General features: G+C 62.7%; 1 protein-coding gene across 1 annotated transcript in view; it reads right to left on the reverse strand.

Moving 5' to 3' along the window:
* The window catches only part of Dpp6 (dipeptidyl peptidase like 6), a 618,489-nt gene that overhangs the window by 217,376 nt on the left and 381,866 nt on the right, over positions 1-19,247 (reverse strand). Inside the window, exon 5 of the mRNA XM_076831376.2 lies at positions 18,789-18,863. Coding sequence (XP_076687491.2) covers positions 18,789-18,863 — 75 coding nt within the window. The remainder of the gene's footprint in view (positions 1-18,788; positions 18,864-19,247) is intronic.

Below are 19,247 nucleotides of genomic sequence, written 5' to 3' on the forward strand. Positions count from 1 at the left end.
TGTCCCCTCTCCTGGCCCCGGGGCGTCTCCGCTGTCCCCTCTCCTGGCCCCGGGACGTCTCCGCTGTCCCCTCTCCTGGCCCCGGGGCGTCTCCGCTGTCCCCTCTCCTGGGCCCGGGGCGTCTCCGCTGTCCCCTCTCCTGGCCCCGGGGCGTCTCCGCTGTCCCCTCTCCTGGGCCCGGGGCGTCTCCGCTGTCCCCTCTCCTGGGCCCGGGGCGTCTCCGCTGTCCCCTCTCCTGGCCCCGGGGCGTCTCCGCTGTCCCCTCTCCTGGGCCCGGGACGTCTCTGCTGTCCCCTCTCCTGGGCCCGGGGCGTCTCCGCTGTCCCCTCTCCTGGCCCCGGGGCGTCTCTGCTGTCCCCTCTCCTGGGCCCGGGGCGTCTCCGCTGTCCCCTCTCCTGGCCCCGGGGCGTCTCCGCTGTCCCCTCTCCTGGGCCCGGGACGTCTCTGAGTCCCCTCTCCTGGGCCCGGGGCGTCTCCGCTGTCCCCTCTCCTGGCCCCGGGGCGTCTCTGCTGTCCCCTCTCCTGGGCCCGGGGCGTCTCCGCTGTCCCCTCTCCTGGCCCCGGGGCGTCTCCGCTGTCCCCTCTCCTGGGCCCGGGGCGTCTCCGCTGTCCCCTCTCCTGGGCCCGGGGCGTCTCCGCTGTCCCCTCTCCTGGCCCCGGGGCGTCTCCGCTGTCCCCTCTCCTGGGCCCGGGGCGTCTCCGCTGTCCCCTCTCCTGGGCCCGGGGCGTCTCCGCTGTCCCCTCTCCTGGGCCCGGGACGTCTCTGCTGTCCCCTCTCCTGGGCCCGGGACGTCTCCGCTGTCCCCTCTCCTGGCCCCGGGACGTCTCCGCTGTCCCCTCTCCTGGGCCCGGGGCGTCTCTGCTGTCCCCTCTCCTGGCCCCGGGGCGTCTCCGCTGTCCCCTCTCCTGGCCCCGGGGCGTCTCTGCTGTCCCCTCTCCTGGGCCCGGGGCGTCTCTGCTGTCCCCTCTCCTGGGCCCGGGGCGTCTCCGCTGTCCCCTCTCCTGGCCCCGGGGCGTCTCCGCTGTCCCCTCTCCTGGGCCCGGGGCGTCTCCGCTGTCCCCTCTCCTGGCCCCGGGGCGTCTCCGCTGTCCCCTCTCCTGGGCCCGGGGCGTCTCTGCTGTCCCCTCTCCTGGGCCCGGGACGTCTCTGCTCTCCCCTCTCCTGGGCCCGGGGCGTCTCTGCTGTCCCCTCTCCTGGCCCCGGGGCGTCTCTGCTGTCCCCTCTCCTGGCCCCGGGGCGTCTCCGCTGTCCCCTCTCCTGGGCCCGGGGCGTCTCCGCTGTCCCCTCTCCTGGGCCCGGGGCGTCTCCGCTGTCCCCTCTCCTGGCCCCGGGGCGTCTCTGCTGTCCCCTCTCCTGGGCCCGGGGCGTCTCTGCTGTCCCCTCTCCTGGCCCCGGGGCGTCTCCGCTGTCCCCTCTCCTGGGCCCGGGGCGTCTCTGCTGTCCCCTCTCCTGGCCCCGGGGCGTCTCCGCTGTCCCCTCTCCTGGGCCCGGGGCGTCTCCGCTGTCCCCTCTCCTGCGCCCGGGACGTCTCTGCTGTCCCCTCTCCTGGCCCCGGGGCGTCTCTGCTGTCCCCTCTCCTGGCCCCGGGACGTCTCTGCTGTCCCCTCTCCTGGGCCCGGGGCGTCTCTGCTGTCCCCTCTCCTGGGCCCGGGGCGTCTCTGCTGTCCCCTCTCCTGGCCCCGGGACGTCTCTGCTGTCCCCTCTCCTGGCCCCGGGACGTCTCTGCTGTCCCCTCTCCTGCGCCCGGGACGTCTCTGCTGTCCCCTCTCCTGGCCCCGGGACGTCTCTGCTGTCCCCTCTCCTGGCCCCGGGACGTCTCTGCTGTCCCCTCTCCTGGCCCCGGGACGTCTCTGCTGTCCCCTCTCCTGGCCCCGGGACGTCTCTGCTGTCCCCTCTCCTGGCCCCGGGGCGTCTCTGCTGTCCCCTCTCCTGGGCCCGGGGCGTCTCTGCTGTCCCCTCTCCTGGGCCCGGGGCGTCTCTGCTGTCCCCTCTCCTGGGCCCGGGACGTCTCTGCTGTCCCCTCTCCTGGCCCCGGGGCGTCTCTGCTGTCCCCTCTCCTGGCCCCGGGACATGTCTGCTGTCCCCTCTCCTGGCCCCGGGACGTCTCTGCTGTCCCCTCTCCTGGCCCCGGGACGTCTCTGCTGTCCCCTCTCCTGGGCCCGGGGCGTCTCTGCTGTCCCCTCTCCTGGGCCCGGGGCGTCTCTGCTGTCCCCTCTCCTGGCCCCGGGACGTCTCTGCTGTCCCCTCTCCTGGCCCCGGGACGTCTCTGCTGTCCCCTCTCCTGGCCCCGGGACGTCTCTGCTGTCCCCTCTCCTGCGCCCGGGACGTCTCTGCTGTCCCCTCTCCTGGCCCCGGGGCGTCTCTGCTGTCCCCTCTCCTGGCCCCGGGACGTCTCTGCTGTCCCCTCTCCTGCGCCCGGGACGTCTCTGCTGTCCCCTCTCCTGGGCCCGGGGCGTCTCCGCTGTCCCCTCTCCTGGGCCCGGGGCGTCTCTGCTGTCCCCTCTCCTGGCCCCGGGGACGTCTCTGCTGTCCCCTCTCCTGGGCCCGGGGCGTCTCCGCTGTCCCCTCTCCTGGGCCCGGGGCGTCTCTGCTGTCCCCTCTCCTGGCCCCGGGGACGTCTCTGCTGTCCCCTCTCCTGGCCCCGGGGCGTCTCTGCTGTCCCCTCTCCTGGGCCCGGGACATGTCTGCTGTCCCCTCTCCTGGGCCCGGGGCGTCTCTGCTGTCCCCTCTCCTGGGCCCGGGGCGTCTCCGCTGTCCCCTCTCCTGGGCCCGGGGCGTCTCTGCTGTCCCCTCTCCTGGCCCCGGGACGTCTCTGCTGTCCCCTCTCCTGCGCCCGGGACGTCTCTGCTGTCCCCTCTCCTGGGCCCGGGGCGTCTCCGCTGTCCCCTCTCCTGGGCCCGGGGCGTCTCTGCTGTCCCCTCTCCTGGCCCCGGGGACGTCTCTGCTGTCCCCTCTCCTGGGCCCGGGGCGTCTCCGCTGTCCCCTCTCCTGGGCCCGGGGCGTCTCTGCTGTCCCCTCTCCTGGCCCCGGGGACGTCTCTGCTGTCCCCTCTCCTGGCCCCGGGGCGTCTCTGCTGTCCCCTCTCCTGGGCCCGGGACATGTCTGCTGTCCCCTCTCCTGGGCCCGGGGCGTCTCTGCTGTCCCCTCTCCTGGGCCCGGGGCGTCTCCGCTGTCCCCTCTCCTGGGCCCGGGGCGTCTCCGCTGTCCCCTCTCCTGGGCCCGGGGCGTCTCCGCTGTCCCCTCTCCTGGCCCCGGGGACGTCTCCGCTGTCCCCTCTCCTGGGCCCGGGGCGTCTCCGCTGTCCCCTCTCCTGGGCCCGGGGACGTCTCCGCTGTGCCCTCTCCTGGCCCCGGGACGTCTCTGCTGTCCCCTCTCCTGGCCCCGGGACGTCTCTGCTGTCCCCTCTCCTGCGCCCGGGACGTCTCTGCTGTCCCCTCTCCTGGGCCCGGGGACGTCTCTGCTGTCCCCTCTCCTGGGCCCGGGGCGTCTCCGCTGTCCCCTCTCCTGGGCCCGGGGCGTCTCTGCTGTCCCCTCTCCTGGCCCCGGGGCGTCTCTGCTGTCCCCTCTCCTGGCCCCGGGGCGTCTCTGCTGTCCCCTCTCCTGGCCCCGGGGCGTCTCTGCTGTCCCCTCTCCTGGCCCCGGGGCGTCTCTGCTGTCCCCTCTCCTGGCCCCGGGGCGTCTCTGCTGTCCCCTCTCCTGGCCCCGGGGCGTCTCTGCTGTCCCCTCTCCCTGGCCCCGGGACGTCTCTGCTGTCCCCTCTCCTGGCCCCGGGGCGTCTCTGCTGTCCCCTCTCCTGGCCCCGGGACGTCTCTGCTGTCCCCTCTCCTGCGCCCGGGACGTCTCTGCTGTCCCCTCTCCTGGGCCCGGGGACGTCTCTGCTGTCCCCTCTCCTGGGCCCGGGGCGTCTCCGCTGTCCCCTCTCCTGGGCCCGGGGCGTCTCTGCTGTCCCCTCTCCTGGCCCCGGGGCGTCTCTGCTGTCCCCTCTCCTGGCCCCGGGACGTCTCTGCTGTCCCCTCTCCTGCGCCCGGGACGTCTCTGCTGTCCCCTCTCCTGGGCCCGGGCGTCTCCGCTGTCCCCTCTCCTGGGCCCGGGGCGTCTCTGCTGTCCCCTCTCCTGGCCCCGGGGCGTCTCTGCTGTCCCCTCTCCTGGCCCCGGGGCGTCTCTGCTGTCCCCTCTCCTGCGCCCGGGACGTCTCTGCTGTCCCCCTCTCCTGGGCCCGGGGCGTCTCCGCTGTCCCCTCTCCTGGCCCGGGGCGTCTCTGCTGTCCCCTCTCCTGGCCCCGGGGCGTCTCTGCTGTCCCCTCTCCTGGGCCCGGGGCGTCTCTGCTGTCCCCTCTCCTGGGCCCGGGGCGTCTCCGCTGTCCCCTCTCCTGGGCCCGGGGCGTCTCTGCTGTCCCCTCTCCTGGCCCCGGGGCGTCTCTGCTGTCCCCTCTCCTGGGCCCGGGGCGTCTCTGCTGTCCCCTCTCCTTGGCCCGGGGCGTCTCCGCTGTCCCCTCTCCTGGCCCGGGGCGTCTCTGCTGTCCCCTCTCCTGGGCCCGGGGCGTCTCTGCTGTCCCCTCTCCTGGGCCCGGGGCGTCTCCGCTGTCCCCTCTCCTGGGCCCGGGGCGTCTCTGCTGTCCCCTCTCCTGGCCCCGGGCGTCTCTGCTGTCCCCTCTCCTGCGCCCGGGACGTCTCTGCTGTCCCCTCTCCTGGGCCCGGGGCGTCTCCGCTGTCCCCTCTCCTGGGCCCGGGGCGTCTCTGCTGTCCCCTCTCCTGGCCCCGGGCGTCTCTGCTGTCCCCTCTCCTGGGCCCGGGGCGTCTCTGCTGTCCCCTCTCCTGGGCCCGGGGCGTCTCCGCTGTCCCCTCTCCTGGGCCCGGGGCGTCTCTGCTGTCCCCTCTCCTGGCCCCGGGGCGTCTCTGCTGTCCCCTCTCCTGGGCCCGGGGCGTCTCTGCTGTCCCCTCTCCTGGGCCCGGGGCGTCTCCGCTGTCCCCTCTCCTGGCCCCGGGGCGTCTCTGCTGTCCCCTCTCCTGGGCCCGGGGCGTCTCTGCTGTCCCCTCTCCTGGGCCCGGGGCGTCTCCGCTGTCCCCTCTCCTGGGCCCGGGGCGTCTCTGCTGTCCCCTCTCCTGGCCCCGGGGCGTCTCTGCTGTCCCCTCTCCTGGCCCGGGACGTCTCTGCTGTCCCCTCTCCTGCGCCCGGGACGTCTCTGCTGTCCCCTCTCCTGGGCCCGGGGCGTCTCCGCTGTCCCCTCTCCTGGGCCCGGGGCGTCTCTGCTGTCCCCTCTCCTGGCCCCGGGGCGTCTCTGCTGTCCCCTCTCCTGGCCCCGGGGCGTCTCTGCTGTCCCCTCTCCTGGCCCCGGGGCGTCTCTGCTGTCCCCTCTCCTGGCCCCGGGGCGTCTCTGCTGTCCCCTCTCCTGGCCCCGGGGTGTCTCTGCTGTCCCCTCTCCTGGCCCCGGGCGTCTCTGCTGTCCCCTCTCCTGGCCCCGGGGCGTCTCTGCTGTCCCCTCTCCTGGCCCCGGGACGTCTCTGCTGTCCCCTCTCCTGGCCCGGGGCGTCTCTGCTGTCCCCTCTCCTGGCCCCGGGACGTCTCTGCTGTCCCCTCTCCTGCGCCCGGGACGTCTCTGCTGTCCCCTCTCCTGGGCCCGGGGACGTCTCTGCTGTCCCCTCTCCTGGGCCCGGGGCGTCTCCGCTGTCCCCTCTCCTGGGCCCGGGGCGTCTCTGCTGTCCCCTCTCCTGGGCCCGGGACGTCTCTGCTGTCCCCTCTCCTGGCCCCGGGGCGTCTCCGCTGTCCCCTCTCCTGGGCCCGGGGCGTCTCTGCTGTCCCCTCTCCTGGGCCCGGGGCGTCTCCGCTGTCCCCTCTCCTGGCCCCGGGACGTCTCTGCTGTCCCCTCTCCTGGCCCCGGGGCGTCTCTGCTGTCCCCTCTCCTGGCCCCGGGACGTCTCTGCTGTCCCCTCTCCTGGCCCCGGGACGTCTCTGCTGTCCCCTCTCCTGGCCCCGGGACGTCTCTGCTGTCCCCTCTCCTGGCCCCGGGACGTCTCTGCTGTCCCCTCTCCTGGCCCCGGGACGTCTCTGCTGTCCCCTCTCCTGGCCCCGGGACGTCTCTGCTGTCCCCTCTCCTGGCCCCGGGACGTCTCTGCTGTCCCCTCTCCTGGGCCCGGGGCGTCTCTGCTGTCCCCTCTCCTGGCCCGGGGCGTCTCCGCTGTCCCCTCTCCTGGGCCCGGGGCGTCTCTGCTGTCCCCTCTCCTGGGCCCGGGGCGTCTCCGCTGTCCCCTCTCCTGGCCCCGGGACGTCTCTGCTGTCCCCTCTCCTGGCCCCGGGCGTCTCTGCTGTCCCCTCTCCTGGCCCCGGGACGTCTCTGCTGTCCCCTCTCCTGGCCCGGGACGTCTCTGCTGTCCCCTCTCCTGGCCCCGGGACGTCTCTGCTGTCCCCTCTCCTGGGCCCCGGGACGTCTCTGCTGTCCCCTCTCCTGGGCCCCGGGACGTCTCTGCTGTCCCCTCTCCTGGGCCCGGGGCGTCTCTGCTGTCCCCTCTCCTGGCCCCGGGACGTCTCTGCTGTCCCCTCTCCTGCGCCCGGGACGTCTCTGCTGTCCCCTCTCCTGGGCCCGGGGCGTCTCCGCTGTCCCCTCTCCTGGGCCCGGGACGTCTCTGCTGTCCCCTCTCCTGGGCCCCGGGGCGTCTCTGCTGTCCCCTCTCCTGGGCCCCGGGACGTCTCTGCTGTCCCCTCTCCTGGGCCCGGGACGTCTCTGCTGTCCCCTCTCCTGGGCCCGGGACGTCTCTGCTCTCCCCTCTCCTGCCCCGGGACGTCTCTGCTGTCCCCTCTCCTGGCCCCGGGGCGTCTCTGCTGTCCCCTCTCCTGGCCCCGGGGACGTCTCTGCTGTCCCCTCTCCTGCGCCCGGGACGTCTCTGCTGTCCCCTCTCCTGGCCCCGGGGCGTCTCTGCTGTCCCCTCTCCTGGCCCCGGGGCGTCTCTGCTGTCCCCTCTCCTGGGCCCGGGGCGTCTCTGCTGTCCCCTCTCCTGGCCCCGGGGCGTCTCTGCTGTCCCCTCTCCTGGGCCCGGGGCGTCTCTGCTGTCCCCTCTCCTGGCCCCGGGGCGTCTCTGCTGTCCCCTCTCCTGGCCCCGGGGCGTCTCTGCTGTCCCCTCTCCTGGGCCCGGGGCGTCTCTGCTGTCCCCTCTCCTGGCCCCGGGACGTCTCTGCTGTCCCCTCTCCTGCGCCCGGGACGTCTCTGCTGTCCCCTCTCCTGGGCCCGGGGCGTCTCCGCTGTCCCCTCTCCTGGCCCCGGGACGTCTCTGCTGTCCCCTCTCCTGGCCCCGGGGCGTCTCTGCTGTCCCCTCTCCTGGCCCCGGGACGTCTCTGCTGTCCCCTCTCCTGCGCCCGGGACGTCTCTGCTGTCTCCTCTCCTGGGCCCGGGACGTCTCTGCTGTCCCCTCTCCTGGGCCCGGGGACGTCTCTGCTGTCCCCTCTCCTGGGCCCGGGACGTCTCTGCTGTCCCCTCTCCTGGGCCCGGGGCGTCTCTGCTGTCCCCTCTCCTGGCCCCGGGGCGTCTCTGCTGTCCCCTCTCCTGGCCCCGGGGCGTCTCTGCTGTCCCCTCTCCTGGGCCCGGGGCGTCTCTGCTGTCCCCTCTCCTGGCCCCGGGGCGTCTCTGCTGTCCCCTCTCCTGGCCCCGGGGCGTCTCTGCTGTCCCCTCTCCTGGCCCCGGGGCGTCTCTGCTGTCCCCTCTCCTGCGCCCGGGACGTCTCTGCTGTCCCCTCTCCTGCGCCCGGGACGTCTCTGCTGTCCCCTCTCCTGGGCCCGGGGCGTCTCCGCTGTCCCCTCTCCTGCGCCCGGGACGTCTCTGCTGTCCCCTCTCCTGCGCCCGGGACGTCTCTGCTGTCCCCTCTCCTGGGCCCGGGGCGTCTCTGCTGTCCCCTCTCCTGCGCCCGGGGCGTCTCTGCTGTTCCCTCTCCTGGGCCCGGGGCGTCTCTGCTGTCCCCTCTCCTGGGCCCGGGACGTCTCTGCTGTCCCCTCTCCTGCGCCCGGGGCGTCTCCGCTGTCCCCTCTCCTGCGCCCGGGACGTCTCTGCTGTCCCCTCTCCTGGGCCCGGGACGTCTCTGCTGTCCCCTCTCCTGCGCCCGGGGCGTCTCCGCTGTCCCCTCTCCTGCGCCCGGGACGTCTCTGCTGTCCCCTCTCCTGGGCCCGGGACGTCTCTGCTGTCCCCTCTCCTGCGCCCAGCACATCTCTGGTCGTCTTCTCCCCACCGACAACCACGTCAGCGGTGCTGAGTCCTGGCCTCTGGACCTGGGATGCTGTGCAGAGGGCCCTGCCCTGCTGAGTCCTGGCCTCTGGACCTGGGATGCTGTGCAGAGGGCCCTGCCCTGCTGAGTCCTGGTCTCTGGACCTGGGATGCTGTGCAGAGGGCCCTGCCCTGCTGAGGCTCCCTCCACCCACCTTTCTGGTTCTTCCCGAGTGCCTTTTCTGGGGACAGGCATTCTGTGGCTGTGGAGAGGGTGCAGCACTCGGAGGCCAGCCGGATTCTGACACTGAAGCCAAGGACGAAACCCCTCGTGTCTCGCCCGTGTTCTGTGTTTCACCAAGACAACAAGGACCTTCCTTCAGGAAAAGCCTTGAGAGGCCTCAGCCGAGAGCCAGGGAGATGTGGAAGGGGCCTGGGATTCTCCTCGGTTTGGACACAGAGACTGTCTACCGCGAAGCTAGTCTGAGAGGTAAGATGCCACTTGGGCCACTTGAGGACAGTCTAGAAAAGGCAGATACAGAGACGGAAGTGAGGCTGGGGGTGCCAGGGGCGGGTGGAGGAGTGCCTGCCTGGGAAGGGGCCACCCAGGGGTTCCTGCTCAGTCCCCGACGTGTGGCTGCGGTACACAAGTCCATGCAGGTCTCAAAACTCAAAGAATTGGATAGACCTTAAAAAAGGAGAATGAACCTAAATTCTGTACCTGTGGCATGAAAGCATGCCAGTCCAGGGGACTTGTAGGATGGGGACCACAGCCCATGAGCAGTGGCCAACAGCCTCAGTGTGGCACCACACCCCCAACAGGACAGACCTCTCCGAGGGGCAGCTATCAAGGAACTCAAGTCACGGAGCTGGACCTGTGGCCACTGCAGGCTCCTGAACAAGTGAGGCAAACGCTCCTTCCCCACAAACGCTGCCAGCCCAGAGGGCCCCTAGCAGCCCCTGGGCAGTGGCACCACGGGTGCCTGTGTTCTGGAGGACCCCTTATGGGTTGGCCCAAGTGAGGCACCTTCAGGGTCTTAAAGTCGCGGGGCGGAGATGCATCAGTGGCAAGGAGAAAACTGTCTGCAGAGGACCCTGCGGAGCTGGCGGGCAGCGCACTCGCACCTGCCGTCAGGGAAGGGTCCTGCTGGGGGCCAGGAGGGGGCTGGGGAAGGAGTCGGTGGTGGAGGACAGTCTCCTGGCAGAGGGCACAGGAGCAAGGACACTGAGGGGGGGGTGCGGTGGACTCTGTCCTCAGCACATGGACTCTCCCTGAGGCGAGGGAGAGGGACAGTGGCAGGAAGATGAGAGGGGAGCCAAGCAGAGGAATGTGTCATCTGGCTGTCACACAGAATGTCACCCTGAAGGCAACTTGGAGGAAGCATGGACGCGAGGGTGTCTGAGGCAGAGTGGCCACGGACAGCTGAATGTGGCTCCTTAGACAACAGGTGAGGGTGGGAGCACTGGGTGGTGGCCACAGGGGCAGAGAGTGGACCCTTCCAAAGGCCAGAGTGCTGGTGGGGATGACTGGGTGGGTGGACACAGGCCCACACCCGAGTCCTGGCCAATAGAGGTGGTAGTGGTTTTTAATGTGTTTTTGTCAGATGAAGGAAGGGGGGCATGTGGACCAAGGGATGAGTTAGGGTACAGTCACTGTGAGGCCGTCCAGCTCCCAGAAGGATTTAGGCTGAGCCGAATCAGCACTTCCCAAAGCTTCCGTGGGCTTCTGTTACCAGCCGTGGGCAACCCCAACTGGTGTTGTTACTGCAGCGCTGAAGGTGCCCAGGGACAGCGTGTGGCCTGGGAAGGCCACCCCACGCAGGGCTCTGGGAAAGCCACCCAAGTCTGAGCTCAGGATGGACCCTAACTGACCAGGGGAGGGGAGCAGCCCACCAGGACATGGGTGGCCAGCAGCTTCAGTTCTGCCAAGAGGCCAACTTGAGCAGGGTGGGCACCATGAATTCAGAGGCCAGGGACTGCTGGTGAGACCAGAGAGGGCTTCGACATGGTGGTGGGGCCAAGGCCAGATGCCCCTGACCTGGGCAGCAACCCAGTGCTAAGAGCAGGTGCTTCACGGACCCGGCACCTTGAGCCACAGCCTCCCCCAAGTGCTAGCTAAGCCCCGTGCTGTCCCAAGCCCCGGGTTTCCATCTGTAGAATGGGACAGTAGGGCCTCCCCTGGGCGTGTGGGAGGCTGAGCTCAGCCTGTGGCAGAGAGCAGGGAGGGGACAGGAAGGGACAGGAGGGCTGGGTGGGAGGGCTCCTGGGTCCCGCTTTCTTTCAAGGTGGTGAGATTGCATATTTTGGAAGCTCCAGGTAGAGGCTGCCGAGCTGGAGAACTGGTGGTCAGACAAACAGCCCACCATGGGAGTCCTGTAAGTCAGCTTATTTCTGACCTCCCTACCCTCTGCTCACAGAGACAGTGTAAACAAGCAAGGGCGACATGTTCACCATGTCTTCGTGGCCCTGTGGCCTGGTTCCCTCTGTTCCCAGGGCTCCACCAGCCATCACTGTACTCTCCTGTGTCCCAGGCCTTCTCCTCCTAGCCCTCCCTGTCCCAAGCCCCGTCCTCTGTCCTCCGTGAACACCCAGGACATGCTCCCAACCAGGCAGCTCATGAAGATGTCCAGTGCATGGTTTCCCACAGAGCCCTGAGACCGTAATGCATGAGACTGGGGACATGAAGGGGGCAAAGGTGCTGTCAGGGACAGGTGGCTCCACATCAGGGGAGGGGCAGACACAAGCCACACGTCCGTGTCCCCAGGCATAGCCAGCAAGCCACCAGCAAGCAACTCCCCTGTTCACAAAGTAACCTCACCCACACGGCGCCCCACAGGCAGAGCTGACCCTGCCAGGGTTCTCTACCTTCCCCAGGAAAGAAGACCTCGGCCTCAGCTGGGAGGAAACTGACCACAGTCAGTGAGTGAAGGTTTAGTGTGCGTGCGAGAGAAGTCACCAGAGAGGCAGGCTGGGCCACCACTGACCACCCCTCAATGCACAAGAAACCCCCTGCTAACCTGGGAAACTCAGAGGCCAACAAGGGCTCAGTTTGGAAAGTGCTGTCTGTCCAGGGTCTTGCTCCAGCATGGACCAGGTGTTGAGCCTCCTGCTGGCCGCTGGACTCCGTAGTGTGCCCACTGGTCCCCACGGGCTTCTCCGGCTTCAGAATCAGCTGCCCTGCTCTTCTTATTTTTCTATCCCTTTCTGGGTTCCACGTCACGAACCTTCACTGTGACATCTAAACACCTGGGATATGTTGGCACCTGCCGGCCTGTCTTCTCCCTCCCCGCTGCTCCCTGTCACTCAGGGGCTCGCTGTCGCCCCTCCAGGGTCCTGGTGAGTGTCAGCAGAGGGTGCCACTGGCATCCAAGTCATGACAACCCAGCGGAGTCTGCCAAGAGCGGCTCTCCCTGGCTCTCAGGACGCCCCCTGGGCTCGGAGGTTGTCAGAACCATCCGGTAACGCAGGGGAGGGACAGGCAAGTAAGGCCACTTGCCGTCACATTTCGCAGATGGAAGTACTGGCTGGTTTCACCAATTCTTCTTTCCCCATCTAAGAAGCTGTTAGTGGGGTGGGTATCTGCCAGCTCCACTCGGGAACCCCAGAACCTTTACCCTTCTCCATTCTCATATGAAGAAACCAAGAGGCTTTTCATCTCCTGGTAACTGGTTATCCCTGGTAGCTGGCAGGGCCGTCCAAAATAACTCAGACCCTCTCACAGCTGAGGTGCCAGGCTGGGCCAGGAAGGCAGCAAGCCACCGGCCTGGCTCCCTCCTCTTTACCCAGAGCCCCTCTTCAGCATGATGCTGCCCCAGGACACAGCAGACTGCAGAGAGAAGGGCACTGCAAGCCCCTCCCCGCCCCCCCCCAGGGAAACTGTTGAGAGTCCCTTTGCACCCACGCACGCACACACCACGTACACTCGGGGGGGGGGGGCCCTGCAAGCACAAACCCCGTGGTACCTGTGGGAGAGGGCGCTGCTGGGCCCAGGGAGGCACACAATTTAGGACTTTAGCAACTCATCACTCATGCTCATTAATTTCTACAGATTCAAAGCCCAGAGCTATGGACTTGGCCCAAAATACCACCGCAGCAGCTGCACCAGAAGAACCTGCCAGGCGACGGGGTTCCGTGCCTTGCCACGTGCAGCCTGCGGCCAATGCTGAGAGCTCCGGTACCCACTGGTGGACTCCGAGCCTAACAGGCACTCCACAACACAAAACCCAGTGGTGTGGGGAGAGGACGCCACCACAACATAGATGCCATGTGGTCTGCTAAAACTGCAGGATTGCAAGGCCCCGCCAGGACGCAGGGGGACCGGTGGCAAGGGGCACCGCTTCCTCCCATGGAGCACACTCAGGACAAGAGTGGGACTCGGTTAGCTTCTGAAACCACGCTTTGGAGCATGTATCTGCAACCCCAAGACCATTTTAGTTGGCTAGGAGCAAAGCAAAAGCACCTCCTCGCCTGCCTCTGGAAATAGTGGTCTGGTTCACGGCACCAAGATGGGCACGCACGCGATCTCGCTGGCGACGCCCTAGGAGGCATCTTGACTCAACGCCGGTTAAGTCATTCTCTTCCCAGGAGCTGGTCCTGACTCACCAGTTACTCGTCTTTATAGTTTTCAGTAGCACAAAAATGCTCAGCCGCAAAGCAGAGATAATGGCGCACAGTGAGTCTCTAAGCTCTAATTGTTGGCTCGCAGGCCTCGGTGGCTTGGTCCATATTAATCAGCTTTGAGTCTCTGCATATAATTGCTGTTAACGAGCGCGCCCGCAATCATGGACTGCTAAATTGGAACCCAAGAACAAATCTTTCAGGAGGAATCTGAGTCCTTTTTTCCCTGACTACATTACAGTGAGGGCCATTCATAATAAGAGCCATTAATGCACTCTGTGCTCTCGGCCTGGGTCGCTCAGTGGCACTGCTCCACTCATTTACATTTCTTCATTTCTTTTGCTACCAATTACACAGACATCACTGTTGATTCTGATTACCCAGAGCCCCTCCGTGAGCCGGGGTCTTTAAGAATCATCACTATATTGCCATTCATTATCACTGCCTGCCGTGGGACGCTGCGGCAGCCGTTCTCTGTCTCCGGGCTGCCTTCAGGCACTCTGCAGCCACTTGCGGGACTGTCCCTCATGTCCCAGTACCTGTCCTCAGCTTAGCAGCCACTTCTTTGCCTCCAGCCTCTTCTGGGAATGCTGCCCCCACCAGGCACACACCCACACAGGTACACACACACACAGGCACACACATACACACAGGCACACACATACACACAGACACACACACACAGGCACACACACACAGGCACACACACACACAGGCACATACACATACAGACATACACACACAGGCACACACATACACACAGGCACACACATACAGACACACACACAGAGGCACACACACACAGGCACACATACGCATATACACAGGTGCACACACATACACACAGGTGCACACACATACACACAGGCACACACATACACACAGGCACACACATACAGACACACACACAGAGGCACACACACACAGGCACACATACGCATATACACAGGTGCACACACATACACACAGGTGCACACACATACACACAGGCACACACACAGAGACACAACATACACACAGACACACATACACACACATACACACACAGGCACACACACACATATACACACACAGGCACACATACACAGGCACACATATGCATACACACAGGTGCACACAGAGACACACATGCACACACACAGGCACATACACACATACATGCACATAGTCACACACATACATACACAGGTACACAAAGAGGCACACACACACCGACACATGCAGACACATGCACACACAGGCACACACTTACACAGGCACACACACACACACTCACACAGAAGTATCTCCACACTTGCTACTGTTGAGGACAGAATCATGGCTTGAGCTACATTTTTTCTATGTCTACATCTCTGCTTTTAAATTTAGCTCCAAAACCTGAATAGAGCTATACATAAAATGCACCCCCAGAGTAAAAACTCCGTGTGTGTGTGTGTGTGTGTGTGTGTGTGTGTGAGAGAGAGAGAGAGAGAGAGAGAAAGAGAGTTTTGAAGCAGTTTTGTGTTCAAATAATAGCACAATAACAAAAACAACAACAGCAAGCCGAAAACCTATACTTTCAAAAACAAGAAAGGCCCAACCACGGTTGGCCGAGTTCAGACCCGGGAGGAGGCTCCTTCTCCTGCCGATGTCTGTCAGGCCCATTCCCTTTGTCACCTGCCTTCTGATCGGACTCAGCCCTGGAAGGGTGCCCCGAGGCCTCGCGTGCATTACTTGACATCCTCGGTGCTGGGAAACACACGCTCAGTGCTTAGCTCTGAGTGACACAAGACCATCCATGTCAAAAAGCTAATGAGCATTTTCAGTGACCTCACACGGTGAGAGTCACGGGTAAGTGGCCTCAAATAGTTAAAGAGGAAGGTGTCGCGTGCTCGCAAGGCAATCTGAACCCTTAGGATAAGTGTAGCTAAGGAGAGCTGCTTGAAACAGCACAGAAACAAATCCCAGCGTAAACGGGCTTCTGAGAAATGCTGACGGGTCCGGTGCACTTCCAGGCGGGGCTGGGACAGCTCCTGGTCCTGTGGCGATTCATCTTCTCTGGAGGAAGAGGGAGGGTTGCTGAAAGCTGTCCTCGGTTCCCGCCATCACAGCCGCTGCCGGGCTCGGGCAGGACAGCAGGGGCGGCTGCAGAGTGGCCGGACACACTGCTTCAGAGTCCACCCTTCATGGCCGCTGCAGCTGGAGGGGCACAGGGTCATCCAGCACGAACATGAGAGTCAGCTGGTCACTAGAGGTGGGCCCCGAAAAGGGACACAGAGAGCTCAGGTGAACACGTCCCACAGTACAGGACAAAGAAGGCTTTCCTTGGTGACTCCTGGAAAGACTTCAGCAGTTCCAACGAGGAGGGAGGCAGTCAGCACGAGAGCCACATCACAGGGCCTCCACTCTGCAGAGGGGTGCACGTCTGCAGAGCTGGGCCACTAACTGGGCACGGTCGCACGTCAGTGCAAACACCCGGCTAGAGCTGACAGCCTGCATTGGGTGGTAAGTCTCAGTGTCTCTGAACGTCTCCTCTCACAGATACACAGCAACCCCATGAGCAGGGGCACGCGAGACCGTGACGCCCAGATGGGCTACTTTGCCACACGTGCACCGACAGGACCGTCCTGTGGGCATTTCCAACTCTACGTGAATCATGAATCCGACAGTCCCCACAAGTGCAGGGAGAGTGGCCGTCTGTCCCGTGGGGACGGCTTCAGGCTCCTTCATGGGGAGCTCCTGCCATCTCGACTCAGCACTGAGCAGGAGGCTCTATCCAGGAAGAGGAGAGCAACTAGAAGCTGCCCTCTCAGGAGGAGGCTGTGGGGGGCTGTCACGCTGAGTGACCGGGAGACAGACAGAACATAAGACCACACCCTGGGGAACCTTCCTTTCCATATACAACCTAAACAACCCTTTGAAAATGTACTAGTACACTAAAGGAAATATATCTACATACGTTTATGGCTGAACTTGAGATTCTGAAAGTAATTAGCACACAATGACATAAGTTTTTCTTGGGGCTGGGGATGGGGCTCACACGGTAGCACGCTCGCCTGGCATGCGTGCGGCCCGGGTTCGATCCTCAGCACCACATACCAACAAAGATGTTGTGTCCGCCGAAAACTAAAAAATAAATATTAAAAAAATTCTCTCTCTCTCTCTCTCTCTCTCTTTAAAAAAAATTTTTAAAATAAGTTTTTCTGTGGGCTCCTAAGAAATCCTGTAGCACTGCATATTCTGTGGTTTAGGTAGGATCTTTGCTCAGCTTGGGTGTATAATGGCCATAAGATGACAGTATGGAGAAAACACTGCTTATCAAGACCTGGGCTGGGAATCTTCTCACGTTATTTATTGAATGTGTACAAAACTCAGACAGTTGATTGTCCCCACTGGCTCTCACGATGCCCCTGAGTCACAATGGAATGGCCTATTATCTCCACTTCTCTGATAGACAGGCTGCAGTTGTCTGGCCCCGGCCAGCTAAGTGTCACCAAGAAGCAAGGGGACTGGTGTCTCCGCCTCCTGCCCAGCGCTCTCTCAAGGCCTGGCTGTGCTCACCACCTGCTTCTCTCACTTCTTGGAACTCTAGGGCCACGTGAGAAAGAAAGGGGCTCATCACAGTCTCCACGCACAGAGCACGTCCTTCGAGCAGACGCAGGACAGTTAGGCACCGGCAAACGCGAGGACAGGCCCTCCTGCGAGGACTCTGGTGGTGGGGGAGGCCACATCTGAGACGACTCAGGGTCCCCCACCCTGGTCTTGCTGCCTTGTGAGTGGGCTGACCTGGGACTGGTTTCTGACCCACAGAACACGTGGGGATGCCACATCTGACATTAGGTCCTTGAATCTGTGACATCCACCCTGGTGACATGGCTCGCTGCTCCGATGCAGCCATGTCTGGGGCTGTCCTCTGAAGAGGCTTCTGGGGCCAGGAGCCCACAGTGCAGGAGGAGCTGAGTCCTGTTCGTGAGGGGACAGGGGGCTTGGAGGCGGCTCCTTACCCAGCGGACCCCTGCAGTCCTGTGAAAGCCTCTGAGTCAGAGGAGCCGCTAAGCTGACCCAGATCCTGACCCACAGAGGCCAGGCGATACTGATGCTGTGTGCGTCAGCCATTGTGGGTGGGAGGTTGGCTGTGCAGCAGCAGAGAGCTGGACAGATCCGTCCCACGCCAACCATTCCTCCGACTCAATGACCAGGCCATCAGCTGGGCTTCGATTTAGACGAGATTTGGGGAAAAGCTGTTTGGAACAGAATAAAGCTCCACCGGCCACAGAACAGACCCACATTCACGCCTTTAAACTCTGCGGGAGATTCTTCACAATGTTCAGGGGCTTTTTATTCTTACTCTCTAAAGGAAAAATATTTTCCACATATAATCTCTCTTTCCTTTTAGAAAATCACCAAATGCATTAATATTTTAAAATGATCTAAAATATTGCATTTTAAAATTCCTTTTTTTTTTTCTTCCCCCAAAGAGTTTTGGAAACTGTGTTTGTCAAATATCCCTCAGCATGAAGGAACATGATGTTCTAATTAAATAAGTTTATTTCAAGGCAATTTTTACCTATTAATAGTTAGGATGGTTTTCAAGATAAAAGTTAGTGTTCCCCCAACATCTAGCAGAGTTTCAAGAGAATCCTCCAGATTCTGTACATTATGAAATGATAAGACTTTTTATCTACAAAAGAACAAAACAAATTCACTTAGGAAACAGCTCTTTGGGGCAGCAATGATTTTTTGAGAAGAGGACATTGGAAAGCAACACACTCTGCCAACTGTAAGTCTGGACCACAACAATGAAAACATGGTTTGGATCATTTTTCCACACTGCAGGCAAGTATCTCAGCCTAGAAAATGGAAATCTGTGCTTGGGCTCACTCTTTCTCAAAGCTACTCGACAACTGTGCTTTTCCCAAATTCTTAAAGTGCAAGGAACCAGCCTGGGAGCAGGATGTTCATTACCTCACAAGGTTTCGGGTCCCACTGTTCGGTCCTCTGGTGACTAAGCGACTGTCTAGTTATAGGCAGCCAAAGGAGGGTCCTTCTGCTGAAGCCGTCCCTTACTGGGTGTACAGTGACGGTTTGGGGGGTTTCCAAGGGAGGTGAAGCACATGACACAGGCATGATCTAGGGATGCCAGGACGCGATGCCCAGGCACTCCACACCCAGAGCCAGCTGAGGGTGAGCACAGGAGACACGGCGTCCCAAAGCTAGCCACGGTCCTGGAGGGTGTCAGGTTCACCAACTGCACCCAAACAGATCAAGATGCCCAGTTTTTATTTCTCTATCCAGACTCGTATAGATAACAGACGTTCTAGAAAGTAAAAATAAATAAACAAACTGGACATGGAACTGAAAACATCTGCACTTGGAGGGGTAAATCTGAAACACCCAATAAGTAATAGAGCCGTCAAGTCAGATTTAAAAACTACATTTGGAGGAACAAAGTTGGGAGAGAAAAGAGGAGGAAGAAGGAGGGAGGGAAAGAAGGAAAAAAGACCCAGGCTCCGGGAGCTTTAGGCTGCTTCTCGAGCCCAGGGTGGGATTCACAGAGAATTCTGGCAGAATCTGAAGAGATGTGGATACACAGTGCTGAGGACAGCGTTTCTATAAAATGAGAGCAACAGCGCCGCTCTCACCAGAGCACGGGCACCAGGAGGCAATGCACGTGGTGTGTAGGGGGATGGAAGCGCCCTCTGTTGTCAGGGTGAAGGGCATGGTTTCAGATAATGCAGGAAGGGTGCCCAGGGTGCCCAGTAAGGAGAGGTGGACCTTTGGGTAGAGGCCATCCCCCCAAGAAGTCCTGAGAGACGGCTCCTAAGTGATGGAAGTTTCTGTACCTTCCGTCTCTCCTAGGTGGCAGTATGACACTACCCCAGGACCACAGACGATTTCAGGACTCAAAACTCAGGAAGAGTAAGGTTCAAGGAAATATAATTAATGAGGCATCAGAACAGAGATGCGGATTTTTTTTTTTTGTAGACAGAAAAGGGAGGTACTCACTTGTTCCACGTTATATGAAAAAAGTGCATATTTTTTATCTGGAGAGATTTCGTATCTGATGGCTCTTAATGATTCCTGAAAGAAAAAGAGAAACAGAATTATTTATAGAGTGTCGTATGTGACAACTCAGAATCCTGTAGTAGAACACTCTGATGATGCCATTTTCAAAATCAGCCAATGAAACTGGTGAGCAGCCGCCTGGCCGATATCTACTAAAGATGGCGGCACTGGCGGGTAAACAGTGGAGAGGAGTGCACACCGTGAGGTCACTCAGCCGTGAGGAAGAATGGGATCACGTCATCTGCAGGGAAACGGAGGGAACTTGGGAAACTTATGTCACATGAATAGCTAAACTCAGAGGGGCAAGGCTCATGGTCTTCTCTCACTTATGGAGGCTACAGGGGAAAAGGGAAAGAACAGGGTGACGAGGGTCTCCTGAGATCAGAGGGAGGCGGGCAG

Source organism: Callospermophilus lateralis, chromosome 1 (genome assembly GCF_048772815.1).
Source record: "Callospermophilus lateralis isolate mCalLat2 chromosome 1, mCalLat2.hap1, whole genome shotgun sequence".
Lineage (NCBI taxonomy): Eukaryota > Metazoa > Chordata > Mammalia > Rodentia > Sciuridae > Callospermophilus > Callospermophilus lateralis.